This window comes from Oreochromis niloticus, linkage group LG4 (assembly GCF_001858045.2).
Source record: "Oreochromis niloticus isolate F11D_XX linkage group LG4, O_niloticus_UMD_NMBU, whole genome shotgun sequence".
NCBI lineage: Eukaryota > Metazoa > Chordata > Actinopteri > Cichliformes > Cichlidae > Oreochromis > Oreochromis niloticus.
Window position 1 is genome coordinate 26400465 of NC_031969.2, and position 17995 is coordinate 26418459.

A 17995-nucleotide genomic window follows, 5' to 3' on the forward strand; every position below is an offset into this window, starting at 1 on the left:
CTACTGCGCTATTACGTGTGAAATGACAACAGTAGCGTACAACTGTTGTTCCTCCCAGAGACCACTGGAGGGAAGTGAAAGTCAACCACGTTAGTAAATGATTATCTGAAATTAATAGTATTTGTGTTTTTTGATTAAAGATAACATTTAGGACCAAGTTTAAGTTGCCAAAATTGTCAAAAAAAAAAGTCCTCTAATTTTAAGCAAGCCCGCAAGCACGTGCTGGCTCGGTACCCGCTACCACACGAGCCTCGTTCGGTTCTTGTTTAAGTGAGTTTCCTTTATAATACTAGTCTCAGGCGGTAAGTGAAACAATTAAGGAAACACAAACACACACACATAAAGAAAGTGTTCTGTTTTCTAGAGCAAAGAAGAATTACTATTACCACTACTACTACTACTATTATTATTATTATTACTAAAGAACAAGTAGTATAAGTATAGGATAAATGCTATGATATTCTTTTCCATTTGGCTCGACATGGTAACTATATTCTGTAAAGATGTCAAACAATTTCGCTTTATAATTTTTTTCAATATTTTGAGAGACTAATACGCTTCATATTTTCATATCACCACAATCAGTTATTGATACAGTTTCTAATAATGCTGTCTTCAACTGATCAGGTGTCACAATGGTAACTACTTGAATAACGTTAGGACAACTCTAGTTTTTTCAAGGATTAAACTCAATGTTGTGCAATGCAGGCCTAAATATTTTCAGAGTCAAACAAAACTATGAGAGAATGTGAATTTCAAGGCTACTCTGTCCTCCCTACATTGGCTCCCTATAAAGTTTAGGGTTCAGTTTATACCCCTCTCTATGTGTGAACTACAAGAGCCATCGATCTGTTAGAACAGCTGATCAGTGCTTGTTGGGGATGTCTAAGTCCGCCTTAAGGACAAAGGAGACTGCTTATGAGACTGTGGCTTGCAATATATGGAACTCACTGGGAGTGAAGTAGTCTAAGTTAATAATGAGAGTGTTCAGGCTTGTTTACATTTAGTTTTCCTAAATTGCACTTTTGTTTTTGAAGCACTTTTGTTCTTGAAAAAGTTCTATATAAACTTTACTTACTCTGTTCAGTGTAGCTGTGATTTAAAACTCTTTCAACTGTGTCACATTTCCCCGTGCTGATCAAATGTTTCTTTTTTTGTGATATCACACCTAGTGGCGCTCACCTTTCCCTTTTCCCTGGGAGCACTGTTATGCCACTGCAAGAGGTGGAGTCTGGAAGTTCTGCCTTGTACTTGGGGACAGAATAGGGTGGAGCTGCAGCAGCAGGGGGAGCTATGGGTGGAGGCTGGGTGTGAGAAGGGAAATCTGTGACTGGGTGCTTTCACAGGGAGCAGAGGCATTTGACTCAGGGTACACATGCTTGAGCTGTGAGAGGCCCTACTCCCCTTGGCTGGCTGGCATCCCGGAGCAGAGGCAGAGAGAGACAGAGAAAGTTGAATGCGAAAGACTGAGGGTGAAGAGAATTTAAACTGTAAAGCAAACTACAAAGAGGGAAACAAGTGGTAAAGAAAGTTGTCTGAGCGGTAGGAAAGAGAATAAGGGACTAAGTTGAGTGCAGCGTGGCTCCTCTAGATTATTTTTCACTAGGATATTTTTATCTGTAGTGAGCGTGCAAGCAGTTTGTATTTGGAATTGAGAGCAATGGCTGATACAGGTGTCAAGAAGGAGCATGGAGCCCTTGCAGAAGTGTCTTACGATGATGAAGAGGTCGCTCTGGTGGGTGCCGCCACAGAACCGGCAGTAGATGACGATGATCCAGCTGACGCGACCGATCCGGTGCTGGCCACTGGCCCTGGAGGGAAGAGTGAAGCGCAGATGAATGGGGTCATGATTCTGTCTCTGCTCGACAAGATTATCGGGGTGGTAGACCAGATCCAGCAGACCCAGAATGGGCTGGAGGCCCGGCAGGAAGCCATGGAGAAGTCAGTGTCAACCATCCAAGGGGAGCTGTCTAAGTTGTCCAAGAATCACATCGACACCGCCAACACTGTCAACAAAATGCTGGAGAAGGTACGCAAGGTCAGCGTCAACGTCAAGACAGTACGCAGCAATCTCGAGAAGCAGGCGGGCCAGATCAAGAAGCTGGAGAGCAACGAGTCTGAGCTGCTCAAGAGACGCAACTTCAAAGTCCTCATCTATCAGGTGAAATGGCATCTAAGTGTGTAGATCATAAAGTAATGAAAATTACATGATTAATCTATTAGATCTGGCTGTTATAAATATAAATATGTACTTGTTAGAGATGTGTTGCATTTCCCACATCACAAACAAAGGTTGGGAAGAAGTGTGAAATTCACTTGAAAGGCTCTCAGAATTACCTTTAGACCTCATCTCACCAGAGAGAGAGAGACTCACACTGCAGCATGAGTTGACCCTTGTTGGGAAAATAAAAAGCGGACTAACAGTTTTTTTGGGATGCAGGATGGCTCGCTCTGTGGTTTCCATGACATAAATGTCTGAATCACTTTTTCCTAAACCCTAAATCAGGCTGTGATGTTTACCAAGTATTCAACAGCTTTGCTTTCCACTACACTAGAAGCCGTTGAGTAGTCAGAGATGCATTTGTCCTTCCACAAGTGAAGGGAAAACCAGTAGCTGCCATGGAAAAGAAAGACAGGTAGTGACCTCTCCCACTCCATGCGATTATCCAGTGAAACCATATAAAGATGAGTGGGTGTAAATAAAAATATAAGTCCCATAAAATATGGCATGAAGGGCTACTTGAGACAGAACCAACGCCCCACCCCTGAGTGCCCAGCAGACGCATAGTTGGCAGGGTGCTCCCATGTAAGATGAAGATGTCGTTTTTATTGTGAAGATTTCCCAGAAGAGGAACACACTTAACATTCATGCATTCACGGTGCACAAGTTCACACTTGACCACATAACTGATTGAGTGGGAGTACTGGGGCAGGCTCAGTTTTATTTCATGTGGCAAGAGTCAGAAAATATGACATGTGACACCGACCAACTCTTTTTTAGCAAGGCATTTTCTTGTGCTCTTGTGCTGGAATAAATCTCATGACAGCATAAGAAAACTGAATCAGCAGCTTTATGCACGTAACACCAGAGCGTCTGCTTAAAAACACATTAGTAATAGTGAATCTGAGGGCTGCAAGCCTCGCGTGAGTAGAGCTTACTTCAGGCTCTATATTGGCAGGCACAAAGTTTTCACATCAGCCTCCCGGGATGTCCACTGTGGGAGCAGGTTACACTACTGGCATCTTGCAGAAATCCAATCATAGATCCTAGACCTTTAAATTACACTGCAAAGCAGGTGCCTCCTGCTGTTTTTGACACTGCATGTTGTACTGCAAACCAGTGTGTAAATTTGGTTGTCTGTGTTGCAGATTCTTTGGTTTTTCAAGAAGCTATTAAACGTTTCAAATCAGATTTAAGTAATTTTTTTTGTTTACTTGTGATTGCAGACACAGCGTGAATCACCTCTTGCTATTTTCTCACCTGTGACGCACTTATCGCTGGCTGCACTTGATCGTTGTGATATTTTCAAAGCAGTTGTAGGAGCTGGTGATCCCATGTTGCAGTAGCTGTTTTGGGCTCACGCAGTCTATTTATTGCCAGTGAATGGCTGCACTGTGTCCAGTTTAATTGACTGACAGATATTGGCAGCAGTGCAAATTTAAAGCTGGCTCGCAGTCAAGTTTCACCACTTTCCACCATCTCTTTGTGTGTTAATGTGTTAGAGCGGGATAAGTTTAAGATTAGAACTAGGTTAAGGATGAGGTAAGGGTTACTGTAAACTATGTAGAGGTTAAGTTAGGTATCTGTGGAATTAGTGTCAGGTAGTTTACCAGCGGGTGAGTGTGTGTAAGTGTTGGTGTGTGTGCTGATATTAGCTTTCACCTACACTGTCAGTGAAGGTAGAACGTGAATGAGATAAATAAAACTTTTTCAGTCCGGGATTTACTTTACTTTACTTACTTGCATTAACTACAGGTTTCTCTCGTGTCTGTTTTTGCTGTTCATTATGAGAATAGCCACATAGTCTAAGATTTCTTGGCCCGAAATTCTTTGACAGGGATGCTTTAAAATTAAACCTGCAAAGGCGATAGCTTTCAGAATACCCTGGTAACAGAAGGGTGTGACGGTGAAACCAGATGGGTGGGGGAGCATTCAGCTCTTTACTTGATTAAAGAGCTCAGTGCTTCCTGCTTGGGTTGGCTGTCGTTAAGGAGGTAGAGCCGGTCATCTACTAATTGAAAAGTTGGTGGTTTGATCTCTGGCTGCTCAAGTCTGCATGCCCAAGTATCCTTGTGCACGATACCGAACCCAAAGTTATAACGCTGCAATATTGCATATCACAAATATTTAATAATAAATATAACAATAAAGTATTTAGGCCTAAATATATTTTTGTTGATGAAGTTTCTTGTGACAATGAAATATCAGACTCACTGGAGTCACACCTGAGCAGATAAATCACAAAAAGTCCTCATTAACTCCAGAATTGCTCTAATTAAAAGACAGCACTTTCTTTTTTCAGTTTACAATTTAAACTATATCCCATGTACAACGTATGCACCATTCTGGGGTTGTTTTAGATCCATGTCTGTGAGGGTCTCCCTTTTCTCTCAGCATAAGACACACCTGGTTAATCTGTAGGCTTCAGATGACCAGTGTTTTCAATGAGCCCCTGTCTTTCACACCCTTTCTGACTGTTGCATTCGGTATTGCTGCCATTTGTGGATCGCATGTCATGTCAAGAGGAGCAACTGTGAGCCCAGGTTTATTTCCTCATCCCCATTAATCTCATGCAGCAGGCATTTGACTATTTTAGTGCATCCAACCAAGGCACACTTCCTGTTTTTTGTTTGCTGATTGCAGTAGCTGTCAGAGGAAATAAACCCAGAGCCAAGTGATAATTTGATAAATCTAGACTTTAGCTTCTTAATTAAAGCTTTATAGTAGCTGTAATGTTACAGCTGTAAATATTCTAATTTTTTCAGGTGGATTTACATTCCAGTAATGATGGAGTTGTACTTTTTGAAACACAAAAAGAAATTAGCCTTTGCTAAGCATGATTACTATCAAAAATAAAAGTAGAGCTTTCTTAGCTTCCTCCTTTTTTTCCCAGCTCCATGACAATTATAAAAGAAACAGGTATTTAGGGAGAACCTTCAGGTCATACACAAACAGAGCAGGCACAGCTATGTCAGTGTTGTCAGCCTTTGGGTAGCTTAAGTCAAGGGTGTGTAGTTTATTTTACCAAGGGACCACATGAGAACTTAAACTGTTGTGGAGAGTCATGCCAATAAACTGAACTTAGTTCTACTAAGTTCTGGCCCTTGGGAAATTGCCCACTCCTGGCTTAAGCAGTTGCTTTTCAAAATCCTTAAAAGGTCCTACCACTGACTTAGCCCTACACTATGTCCCATATGGTCTGCCTAGGCAATACTAGAGGACTAGTATCGAAGACGGGGTCCTGCTGTGTCAACTTAAATGGATTTGGTGTCATTTGAGGGAAACAAATAATTAGCATATCTACATGCACAGCAAACCAATCATTTTTAATGAGTGCTCTGGCATCTATCAAGTAAAAACAGTTTAATGTTAATGGAATGGACCGATCATGCATATGTGCATAGTCACTCCCAAAGATTGAACCAGGAAAATATGACAAGTACTAGTAGGTATGCAACATTTTGCATAGTTTTTACTTTAAATGTGAAAAGTAACCATGAATTTTAAATTGCTGTAATTCAACCAATCAGATCTCTCTGTGTTTTGTAATGCTCATTATCTATGTAATTATGTGGATTAATCTAGTTTATGCAATATGATAGGGTATGTCGATCAGAGTGTGAGACAGTACTGCTGTGTGTCTGGAATTAGGGTGTGTTTGGCTGCAACTCAAGGACAGTGATATCCATGTGGTCAACTCTATCAGGGAGATGTAAGCTTCTCGGTTACAGGCTGCTTATTCCACACTAGCCCCACAGACCTTCCAGAGCTCAAATCGCAGCCAACAAGCCTCACCACCAGCATAATCCTACTTTTCTCTTATAGCTTTTCACCCTGCCCAGACTTTGTAATAACCCAGTTCAATTTACTCCAAACATAGCGATTCAACCAAAGCTCTTTTGCTCTTTCAGCTCAATAAATCTTTGTTTCTGGGTATAAACTGGGTCTCAAGTTCATTAAATACAGGGTTGTTGTGAAGTACTTAGCAGACTCTTGCAGGCAACAGCAACAAACTCTACCAAAAAGCACTCAACCGGCAGCACAAAGTTAGTGTTGTGATTCATCCTGCTGGCATCTCTCTGCCCCTCCTGCCAGCATACTCACTTGTTCGCCTCCCTCCTCCTCTCCCTTATCACTCCCCATCAACTCTGCATTAGCCCTTTTTACTCCCACTCAGACTTCTAATCCACATTTAAACGTCATTCACTCCTCTCAGCCTCTCTTCTGTCTGTCTTTCTGTACTCCTGTACCCAGAAAGATCCTGCCGACTCTACGTTTAAGTGTTACATCTCACCTACAAAGATGAACTCTGTGTGGATACAGTATTCAAAATGTTCATGTTTGTAGTTTCCCTTTTGTGACTTCATGGAGTCAGAATGCTGTTGCTTTAGGCTTTTCTTTGCCAAATTTGGACGTGCTCCTCTGATCGCTCTCTCTTTCCTTCTCTCACATATTTCGTTGACAACAGGGAACAAATGAGCTAAACCCAATGAGCAACAGTAGCCCTTTTTCATTTTCTTTGGAACTCCTTTTTATTTTTGAGCGCCCTGATCCAATATCCTTTTGCGGCAAAAATACTGCTTTGTCATCTGTGTATCAGCTAGCGTCCTCTGCTATTGTTCGGGTTGACTTTCTGTTTTCTTTGCTTTGGTTTATTTTGCAGGAAACTACATAAATATACAAGATTATGTTGAAAAAGACAGTTATTTAGAACAGTTAAGACTGGCTAAGGACTAGAGGTTGGGTAGGATAATTGGATAAACGATTGACAAACAAGCATACAGGACATTTCCTCTCTGATCTACTTTTTCAGATCAAGTGTACAACACGGTGTGGTTTCACCAGAAGTTGAGGTTGGATTTGCTGAGAGCGTTATTCTATCCCTTCCTGTGCTTCTCACGCTAAAGTATACAGTTTATACAGCAGAAAGAGGACCCCTAGCCACTTCAACATGTGAAAACAGTGTACATGTGTATATATAATTATGAATTAATATATTAAATATGGCTGATAATTTTTCCTGTGATTGCTTAAGTTAGCCGCTGTGTCAGCTCAGTCTTACACAGCACTTACAGAGAATATGTGATTGACAGGATGTAGTGCACTAGGGAGATTCTGACATAGCGCATGGTGATGTTGTTTAAAGGAAATGGGGCTAGTGTTGTGTTACGCATGAAAACCAAAAAACCCTCACCATGACCTGTGACATCAGTGTGCATACGTATCAGCATTATCTTTATATCTAATGTTTTCGTGTGAGCTGTTTCCTTTGCTCTGCAAGAGATCATTCTGTGTTGCGTTTTTTAAAATAACTATATTTTATGTGTCCTGAATTCAAGCCACAGCTGCTTTCCCATCTCACCAAACATCCCCATCCCACAGCAGCAGACATGATTTACCAGATGGGGCACTGATCAGGCCACCCATCAATTTTGTCATTTGTAGTTGTCATCCAGCTTCTTGGCCAGCTAACAGACATGTGTCCTCATACCACATCACAACTTGGTGGAAGCTGCTGATACTCTCCGGGCTGCTTATTCCAAGATTTGTAGGCACTAGGCACACCCTTCATCTACAAGAGCACAGCCAAAAGAAAAAAATGATATGACTTGGTATATTTAAGGAAACTGTTATGTTGCCTGTTGCTATAAATACACCAGTAGCAATGCAACAAAACGCCACAGTGTCCTGTTTCATTGAGTGGGTGTGAGTTTAACAATGTGGAGTACCATTTGATTGATAAATTACATTACAAATGGCAAATGTGGATGTTTCTCTTTGTATTTCTTGTAATTGTGTATATACTGTCAATTGTATATAAGATTTGTTCAATCGAAAGCTTTCCTGTTGAATATCGTTCACATACCTTTACTGTAAGTGGACACTTCACGACTCCTTGCATATATAGGTGTCTCTTAAAGACATATAGATATGTTTACTATTAATATGACCAAATGTTATTCTTGTAACTTAACATAAGTGCGTGTGAAAGTAAGGTCTGGACTGTGCAAACCTTCAGTCTAAAGTGGAGCAGTCAGGTTTCCCAATGGTATGTTTCACTGCTGCTGTGACGGCTTGCTCTTCTTGTCACTGGCATGTGAATTATAGGCTGTCACTCAGAGTGTGCCAGGACACCGTGGGTTTTGTGTACCCTTGGCATTAGATTTTGCATGCACATGGATGTTTTGGATGATTAATCTATAAATAATGGAAACAGTACTTAAATTATGTTATCAGTGTAAGAGGCGAACTTTGAAGGTTAAATGTGCTTGTAAGCTCACATATAAGTACATAATTAAGACTAAGTGTACAATAGCACTGATGAGTTACTGAATTGACTGCAATCCCATTTTTAATATATCATCATCATTAATTTGCTCTGAATTAATTGCAGAGTCAGTTACTGATTTGGTTGAGTGTTGTATTAACATGAGTAAAATGCACTTGCTTGATTATAACATTACATAATATTATAAAGTGGTAACTGGCATTTTTCTGCAGAAAAGAATAAGGTTACAATAATAACACTGTCACTTAAAAAAGATATGTTCATAGTAGATTATGCAAATGCATGCATACACACACTGAACATTTTAAAATGTAAGATTTGATCATTTTTAAAACTACATCCTATTCTTACCTTGAATATAATACATTTGGATATAATACCATGTTATATAATAAATTTCCAGCACTCTGGCTTTTAGCTCGTACAGGGACGTAAATGGAAAAGTAAATTTTCCATCTTTGCATGAAACTAACCCAGCTGGGATTCCAGTGGTTTCACAGTAATGGATGTGGGAAGGCTGGGCTGGGGAAAAGGGCTTCCCCATGTATGAAATAACAAATTACTGCAAGAGAAAAAAAACAAGAAACTCCCTTCCTGTGGTATAAAATATAACATGGCATTGCCGTATTGACTGCGTGGTATAAAGAAGTCCTCTTTTTTGCAATGAATGTGACTACAGTCAGAGCTGAAGTGGCTGTTTTTTTCCCCATAACCCACAGGACACTTTAACAAGATGCCATCAGGGCAGGTTGTTTAAAAGAAATAGGAGGGCTTCATGAATTGTATTCTTAGTCACAAACCCCAAACTGCCTGAAGTAGGACGCAGCTAATCTAGTCATCTGTGCATTGCTTGAGCCTTATTTGGGAGAGCGTGGGAGACCTCAATATTAATGACCAGAGTACATTAGCGTCCCTATTTTAGCCTCTACACACTCATTGGGGATCAAAGCATCGTGATTCAGGCCATTGCAACGCTCTAACACACAAACCTTCTACTCTGCTTCTTGTCAGTCTTTCATTTTGCCTTTTTCAGTTCTCGGGGCGGCGGGGGGGGGCATACGGGTCAATGAGATCACTCATTGTGAAAGCTAAGTGCACAGCTGCAAGGACTGCTAAGGATCAGACAGCTGCTCCTGTGACTCACTGGAGAGGCCTTTCATCACACTGCCTCAAAAGGATTGGTGTTTGTCTGTTTTTCACTTGCGTAGGTGGATCAGGGTTATCTGTTTTATTGTGCATGGCCTGATTATATAAGAATAGTCAGGCTTGCTACATTTCCAAAGGCAACATCAGTTATCAATGAACTGCGTTGTTTTTTTAAATCTGACATTTTTCATAGGTTCAAGTAGGGAAGTAAAAAAAATCAAATGTTTGCAGTTAATCAAAGCAGAACAAAGCCACAAACACCTTTAGATTATGATTACACATACCGCAAACTGAAAGCTGCGCAACCACCTTCTAGACAAGTGCTGAGCAGAGAACACAGTCACTGTGTTGTGCATGTACAAAACTTCTGACTATTAATAATCTTGGCTTGACAAAATTATGCTAAAATCTTGTCAGCTACAGTATAAGTCAGCAAGAATGTTAAACACGGTGGGTTAGTAAGGGTCTTTTAGCAGATAGAGAGCGAGATGCCAGCGGCTTTAGTCAAAACGTCTGTTGTCTCAGTATAGTGCTAATTGAGGACACTGTTTCCTCTGTCCTTGGTAACAGACTGTATGAGTCAGACTAGTAACATTAAGCCTCTGACAATTAAAAAGTGCTGCTGTTGTCATGTAAACAGTTTTAATTAAATTTTATTTTTAGGCAAGTTTTCAACCTTGATTATAAATATTCTTGTTCAATTTTTCATTAAAAACCAATTTCCTCAAAGCCAGAGGGTTTGATCTCCCACAGGTTCTTAGTGTTTTAATCTTTTCCTGCTTCACTTTTCTGTTTCAACTGTTTTTCCATAATTGATTTAGCTGTTTACCGCCTTTTTCTTTTTCTAGGATTCACGCCATTCGTTGAGTAGAGCATACATACTCAGTCACTTTTCCCCTGGAGCTTGTTAGCAAATGCACACAGAAATACAGTGCTCACTTTTCCACAGCTATTAAGTGGAAGGAGTGAGGAAGGTAACACAGAGACGCAAATGGAATTACTATATTTGTCCTCAAGCTCTTAAGGGGCGTGTACACAGGAAGAGACAAACAGCAATGCTGCAACTGTTAAGGAAATCACTCAAAGTCCTGTACAAAAACTTTGCTGCAGTGGAGTGTTTCGTGTTGAGTGATTCACTTTTTATGTAAATCAGTGTTAATCTCTCAACTTGTAATCTCGCTCTTAAACCCAGACAGGTTGTATCACAGTTTCCATAGAGTGGGCTGTATCAGGTTTTCAGAATGTAAACAGTGAAACTTTCCCATGAGCCTAGAAAGGCTAATTGAAGATTTTATAAATGTGAAGTGCGACGCAGTACTCAGATTCATCATTATAATTTCTAACAGAGTTATACTTAGAGCTCACGTAAGCTTGTGACAAATAGATTTGTATATAGTATGTGTTTAAGTCATAGACTAGGTTTGAGGAATAGTCTTAAATACTGAAATGTTGATCTCTACACTCTAACATGTTACAACTAGACTTATAGGCTATATCGCAAAAAAGAGGCATCCATATAAAGGTTTTTTTTCTTTGTTTGTTATATATTTATGTTTAGGAACCACCTTTAAAAAGACAATCGTGGATTGCAGTGTTGGCCAAAATGTAATTGGTCAAGCTACACTCTCTAGTTTAAAAACAGCAGCTTTTACAGTGAATATTTAGGACAGAAAAAGACAAAAATGAATAAAAGAGAATAGAAAATGCTGAAGGAGCCAACCCTTCTCTTTGTGTAACATGCTTTTTTTCTCCATCAGTTTTAAGTAAAACGTTTGTCATTTTTCTCACAAAAGTATTCCGGCCAGTGATTTGATTTGCATTATATAGCTCTAGTGAGGTGTATTGTAACAATCAGGCTCTTTCACCATGTTATGTATGATTTCACCTGTTTCCTGCCAGGCACTGCTGTTTTCCATTGGCTCCACACTTTCTTTTCAAGCGCTCAGTATAGCTTCATGGGAAAAACTGTGAATAACAGTGTCTCTGTTTCTGTCGGCTTACATTACTCATACTTGCTCTCAGTTACGCCATTTTCATGCCTTTTCTTTGTGTTATGTCAAAAGCACAAAACACTAATAATATAATGTATATATTTGCACATAAAAGTTCTGCAGGAAAATTTAAGAAGGGGAGGAGGAGCTGATGTATACTTTCTAAGGTCACCTAAATAAATTAAATCAATTTAATTAAATGAGCACATTTAATTCTGTGTGTTGCTATCCTTAAGTGTGTATATAGAAGTGGTCTTAAATATGAGGTCACGTTCTACATCAACAAATGGGAAAGTGTTGCAGTATTATGTGTTTATGCATTCAAAAATATATTTAATTATCATCGCGTTACACAGCCCTGCTGTGCTCACTGAGCAAACCTGCAAAGCATTTGCAGTATATATTTTAGTTTAAGAACAATATGCTCAGCAACTGCTGAACACATGTCAATATATTGTTGTAGACATGTCAGCTGTTTGTCCAGCTAAACTTCACCACACTACCCACCAGAGACTGCATGAGGGGGTGGTTGCTATGGTGATAGATCGCTCTGTTTATCTGTTGCTGTGTGGGAGGGGAAGGGAGGGAGCTTCTTGGTGGTGCACTAGTCAGTAGCCAGAGAACAGTACATGGAATCCAGAGAGCGGGAAAGGCCAGCCTAAAATAAACCCACACAGAGTGGGTCGAGCAGGTCTATACTATATACAGTGCTGAATACGGTTGCAATGTCCATTTTATGATAGGATCGCGTGGCAGTATTTGAATGGTGCAGGGATATGTGCTACTGATGTGATCTGACAGGTGTTTGTCTTTTAGAAGTTAGGAATAAGACCCGATAATACAGGTCACTTAATATTTAGTGTTATACTAGTGATATTACAGTTGTTATATTACAGTAGGAAACTATTAATTATCAAAAAACTATAACTTTCTTAAATTTTGATGACCATGTGACAAGTAAAGGAACCAAAATACAATTTAGGGCCACACAAGAAAAAAAGCACCTGTGTTTGTAATGTGTTATTTCAGAATGGTGGTTTATGCTGGTAGCTAATGCTAATGCAGTGTACTTCAGCTTTTAAAGTCTTACTGACCCCTCAATGTACTTTAGATGTCACATTTATGCAGCATTTGTCTTATGTACTTCAAGCACTTTATCTAGATCACATCAGCAGTCAGTTTAGAATCAGTTTAGTATTAACTTGTTATGTGACGGCTGTGTGCAGGCAGGAAAAGGACCCAAAGTGCAGACTCCGGAGACAGACGTGAACTTAAAAAAACAGCTTTAATGCTGAACTCAAAGTAACAAACTTCCAAAGTACAAACATTAACACAGGCCAGAAACCAAAACACACAGCATGAGTGAGGGTAGATAAGAGTAGATCGCGACACAGACCAAAGAGAACACAGGGCTTAAATACACAGAGGGAACAATCAGGAAATGGGAGACAGGAGGGAAACACAGCTGGGGCAAATCAGGCCTAACGAAACAGGGGAAGCAAAACCAGACACATTAACATCAGACGTGGACCTTCAAAATAAAACAGGAAACATAACACAGACTGAACTACAGACACAGACTGACTGGACACAGGGAGACAGCAACTAGAAAACACAGAGACAAAAACCATAAGACATAACTCTAACAAAGAAACCAAAGACTAGAAATGATAAATAATATAATGAACTCAAAACCTCTGGGTCAACGACCCAGGCATCCTAACATAACTAAGGAAACCCCCACAGGTACAGGGAGAACATGCAAAAAGCAAGAAAGAACAATGAGTATTCTTGCTGTGAAATGACTGAAATGCTATTTACTCCACCATCAAGTTACCTAAATTGTCATTTAAAGCATAAAAGGGCAACTACTGCCTAGGCAGTATTCGCATTTAAGTTTATGCATTGTAATTATAGCAGCTTGTAATAACAGTGACTGACAAATTATTCCCACCTTATTGAAATGTTTCTTTTTACAATTTTCAAATAAAGATGTGTCGTCCCTCATAGTGGAGAAGATAAACAAACCTTTGCTACATGCGAGCAGCGCTGTATCTGTTTCATGTGAGTCCGTGTTCTGCTGGATAATTACTTGTCTGATTGTGGCTCTTTAGCGGACTGATATTGGACAAAACAGATATGAGGCCTTTTATGCCTCTTAAATTAACTTCAGATGTAAACACTCATTGTTATTTGAACCCTAGATGTCAGACTGTGAACATCCTAAATATTCCTAAATATCTATGTTTGTCTCATGAATAACTGATTTTTTTAATGTGTATCTACAAAGTCAGTGACTATAGTGATGGTGCACTGAGGTGTGGTTCAGCAGGGTGGGACGACTGATCCCTCTATCAGTAACTGACAGTTGGGGGAATCACATTTCTATCATAGTACTGCTCCTCCCTTTGTGGATATCTGGAATGACACTGACAGTGTCCTGCCAAACAACATGGAAATGTGGTCTACTTTGTTGACAGGTGTAAAATTAAAAATTTTAAAAAAAAACAGAAAACCTTCTCATAATGCTTTGATTTAAGGTTTTGTTTTTGTTTTTTTGTAACTTGTAGGAGGGTATTCAAATAGATGCACATCCAAGTGGTTTGACAGGGTGATACCTTCCTGTGTAGCTTTGCATAGAACAAATACAATGGTCCTCCTTCTGGCCTTACCTATACAGCAATTTCTGTCCATCTCTGAAACTGCTGCACTTTGCATTATGTGCTAAACCGAAACTATTCTAACCACTAAGTATTTCCAGTGAAATTTAACCACCAGTCTCTATTCTGCATTTTATTATCAACACTTTTCCCGACCAAACACAAGTTGAAATTGTCTACTGAGAGATTTAACTGAAGATTAATTCTTCAAAAGTGGGTTCAGACTTTTATATAGAAATGATATGTAAGTGGCAGGAAATAAACCTGTGGTTAGATGAACAAATTGTGAGCTTCAGTTTCATTATGACTAAAGTTGCAGATAATATACGGTTCCTTTCAAGTCCCATAGTTTTACTAGAGTTTAAAGACATACCATATAATAATTACTGTAAATATGCCAGGCTACATTCTTTTATTTTTCATAACTGAAAATTTAAAACCATTTTGTTTGCACAATAATCAGCATATAAGTGACACCACTAGATGGCACTCCACACCAGCTGCAAACAGTGACATGTTTACACTGACTACTTGATGATGCATGACTCTGCAGAGTTTCAGGCTGATATTTGCAATTCCAATGCACACCTTAAGCCCATTAGCTTAATTTTGTATAGGTGGTACATTTGAAAACATATTGAAACACATGCTATTTTTACATTAATCATATAATGCAATTATTGAAACATCATGTCCACTGAAATTTTTGTAAAAGTGGTTGAAAAGCTTGTTTAACTCAGTCTCGCTCACTCTGCTATGGTGGCTTAATGCTCTTCTCTCTTTCTTATCCTTCCTATTTTGTCCCTTAGGACCAAGTGAAGCCACCAAAGGCATCCAAATCCAAGACAGCAGAGGCAGTAGAAAGTAAAACAGCGGAGGGTCTTGAGCAAATCCCTGAAGAGGGACAGGAGGGACTCCGAGACAATCTTAATTCAGATGAAGAGGTGGTGATTGAAGAGGAGCTCATAGAGACTCGTACAAGGCGCCTCCAACGCACCACAAAAGAGCAAGTCGATAACATAAAGAAAGCCTTCTCCAAAGAGAAAATTGAGAAGACCAAACTAAAAACCAAGGAAAACTTGGAGAAGACCAAGCAGAGAACCCGTGAAAACTTGGAGAAGACAAGACAGAGAACCCGTGACAACCTGGAGAAAACCAAGCACAGTCTTGAGAAGAAGATCGGCAAGCTCGGGACCCGCATGACCCCCAACCAGGAGCGCAGGGCAAAGATAAAGAGTTCCAAAGAGAAGATGAAGAAGTCACTCACCCCTGACCACAAGATGTATGCTCGTTCCAAGACCTCCGTGTACCGCGTTCCCCCTTTTACCTTCCATGTTAAGAAGATCCGGGAAGGGGAGGAGGAGGTGGTGCTGAACACGGAGATGGTGGAAGTGAGCGAGGCCGAGGTTCAGCCAGAGGGAGAGGAGAACGGGATGGGTGTGCACGTGGAGGTGGAGGAAGGGGAGCTTGTCAGTGTAGACAGCCCTGAAATGGATACTCTGTTGGAGGTGACTGAAGACTCTGACCTGGTCAGGGTGGATACAGACCACCTAAAGAAAGCCCAAAGTGAATAGAGTCTCATAGCTCCACAGGGCTGTGAAAGCAATTATATAAAGATGAAGAAGGAAACAGAATATTGACGAATGAATATAATCACAAAGACACAGTAGGGACTTTATAGATGATTACAATCTATGACATCTTATTTGTTTTCTGTTCTCTTTGTATTCTTCCCAACAGGGATAACTTTCATATTTGTTCATATTTAGCACTCAAATAATGGAAAAAAAGACAAACCCGGAATTATGTTACAGGCTGACTGGATATGCTACACTTAGAAATTAGAGTATTTGTTGTTTGTTGTTGGTTTGATTAATTGTGTGGCTAAAAGAAAAACAAAAAAAAATATTGTGATTAAGAGACAATATTTAGTGTGGCATTCGCCTTAACAAATATGGGAAAATGAAGTTTTTGGCAAGGTTTTTGTTGTAATGGACGGGTGAAGTGATGTGAATGTGTAAAGAAAAATAAATGTAAAAGTTGTAGACGGATTCTTCTACAGAAGAATTAACAAGTGAAGAAAAGATCTGTTGCACTGGACTTACACTAAGGCGTTTAACTAAACTGTGCTCCATATTTCGTAAGATTACAAACATTTTCCCAAATGTTACAATACAGTGTTTCTCATTGTTAAGCACTTAAGTGTGAATGGCTGGAAATAGATGTGCAATTTCTATTAATATATACTAGGAACCATGAACCTGTGACAAATTCAACTATCACAATGTTTAAATGCATAACACCACACTAAAAAGCAAAATATACTGTTGTGTATGTGGGGCAGTAAAATTTTCAGCTCAATTTTCAGCTTTCATTCAAATTAAAAAAGGAAAAACTGAATGAAAACGTTAATAAGATTCGGAATGTAACTTTTGCTATAGTATAAACAGTGTTTAATGAGGATACAACGTTTGGCGTGTCTGAACACGTTCTCACTAAGCTGCACATATTGCACTGCTGCACAAAGGGGAGGAAAAAAAGATAGTATCGCCATGGTCACAGCTCATCACAGTACATTTTCATGCCCATTAAAATTTCTCAAAGTAATTACAGACAGAAAAAAAGATGGTCTAAAGAGATGTGAGATGACAGTTTAATGACTGCTGTATGTAATATGGAGAAGCTGAACTATTACAGGAACATCCAAAGCAAAAAACTATGAAAATCTGGTCGTAAATTATACAATTTGGTTGGCATATGATGGAGAAAACAGCCAAGCAGTAATGAATGTAAACTGGTATGGCAATGCGCAGTCAGTCTTCTGATTTTGTAAGGCCGAGCATATCGCTCTCCAGACAAAAACAAGGTGAATGTATGTCTTCCATTTTGCCTCCCTGGAGACTTGAATGACCTTGATGTGGTGCAGACACACACACAGAGGCCTACTGTGTAGCATCGACCACCATTAAAGTAATCAATGGGCGGGGAAATACAATTAAGGAGAGTGCTCGGTCAGAGAACTGCACAAACCAGAGAACATTGAGAAAGACAAAGGGGATATGTGTCTGCGTGTCTATGTGAGGGAGGGAGAGACTAATAAATGGTGACAGTATGCGCATGTCACGTACCCAAGCATGAAGCTGAAATCACACAAAACAATAAAGAAATCAGCTGTGGGCCTGTAAAATCACATGGGCATGTTAGTTTCATAGCATTAGCCTTTTGTTTATTTTATGTTATTTTTTGTAATTTTTTTTGGCAAAGACAACCTTTACTTTATCCATAATACTCGCTGGTTCCTTTAGAAGAAATGTGTGTTTTTGTCACCCTGTTTATTTTGTCTTGTTTTAAGCTGCTGGTTATTCAGAAAATGAGCTTCAACACTCCTGCAACCTTATGTGACATAATATTACTCTTGGTGTTACTGATTTATATTCAAATAATGACGCTTGACTGATTATGTTGTGTTTAAGGCTTTTTATGCCTAACAAATTCAATATAAATAAACGCCTTACTAAATAATATGTAGTGCCTGGCATCATTCTTACGAACCTGGCTGATAATGTTGTCTTGTTTGTCAGTTCATAAGTTTATTTGTGTTCCTTCACCTACCGTGACCAGAGGGTCGAATTATGACTAAAGGTAAATAATGAAGCGCTCTAGTGTTATTAAACTCTCGATGACGTCG

At 39.6% G+C, this 17995-nt stretch overlaps 1 protein-coding gene across 1 annotated transcript; it reads left to right on the forward strand.

Annotated features, from left to right (window-relative positions):
• The first annotated feature begins 1086 nt into the window (after positions 1 to 1086).
• Positions 1087 to 17829, forward strand: cavin1a (caveolae associated protein 1a). The gene is made up of 2 exons (XM_003442160.5): positions 1087 to 2161; positions 15117 to 17829. Exons 1-2 carry the CDS (start codon positions 1661 to 1663, stop codon positions 15879 to 15881), a joined length of 1266 nt encoding a protein of 421 aa, XP_003442208.1. The 5' UTR covers positions 1087 to 1660; the 3' UTR covers positions 15882 to 17829.
• Positions 17830 to 17995: the final 166 nt, after the last annotated feature.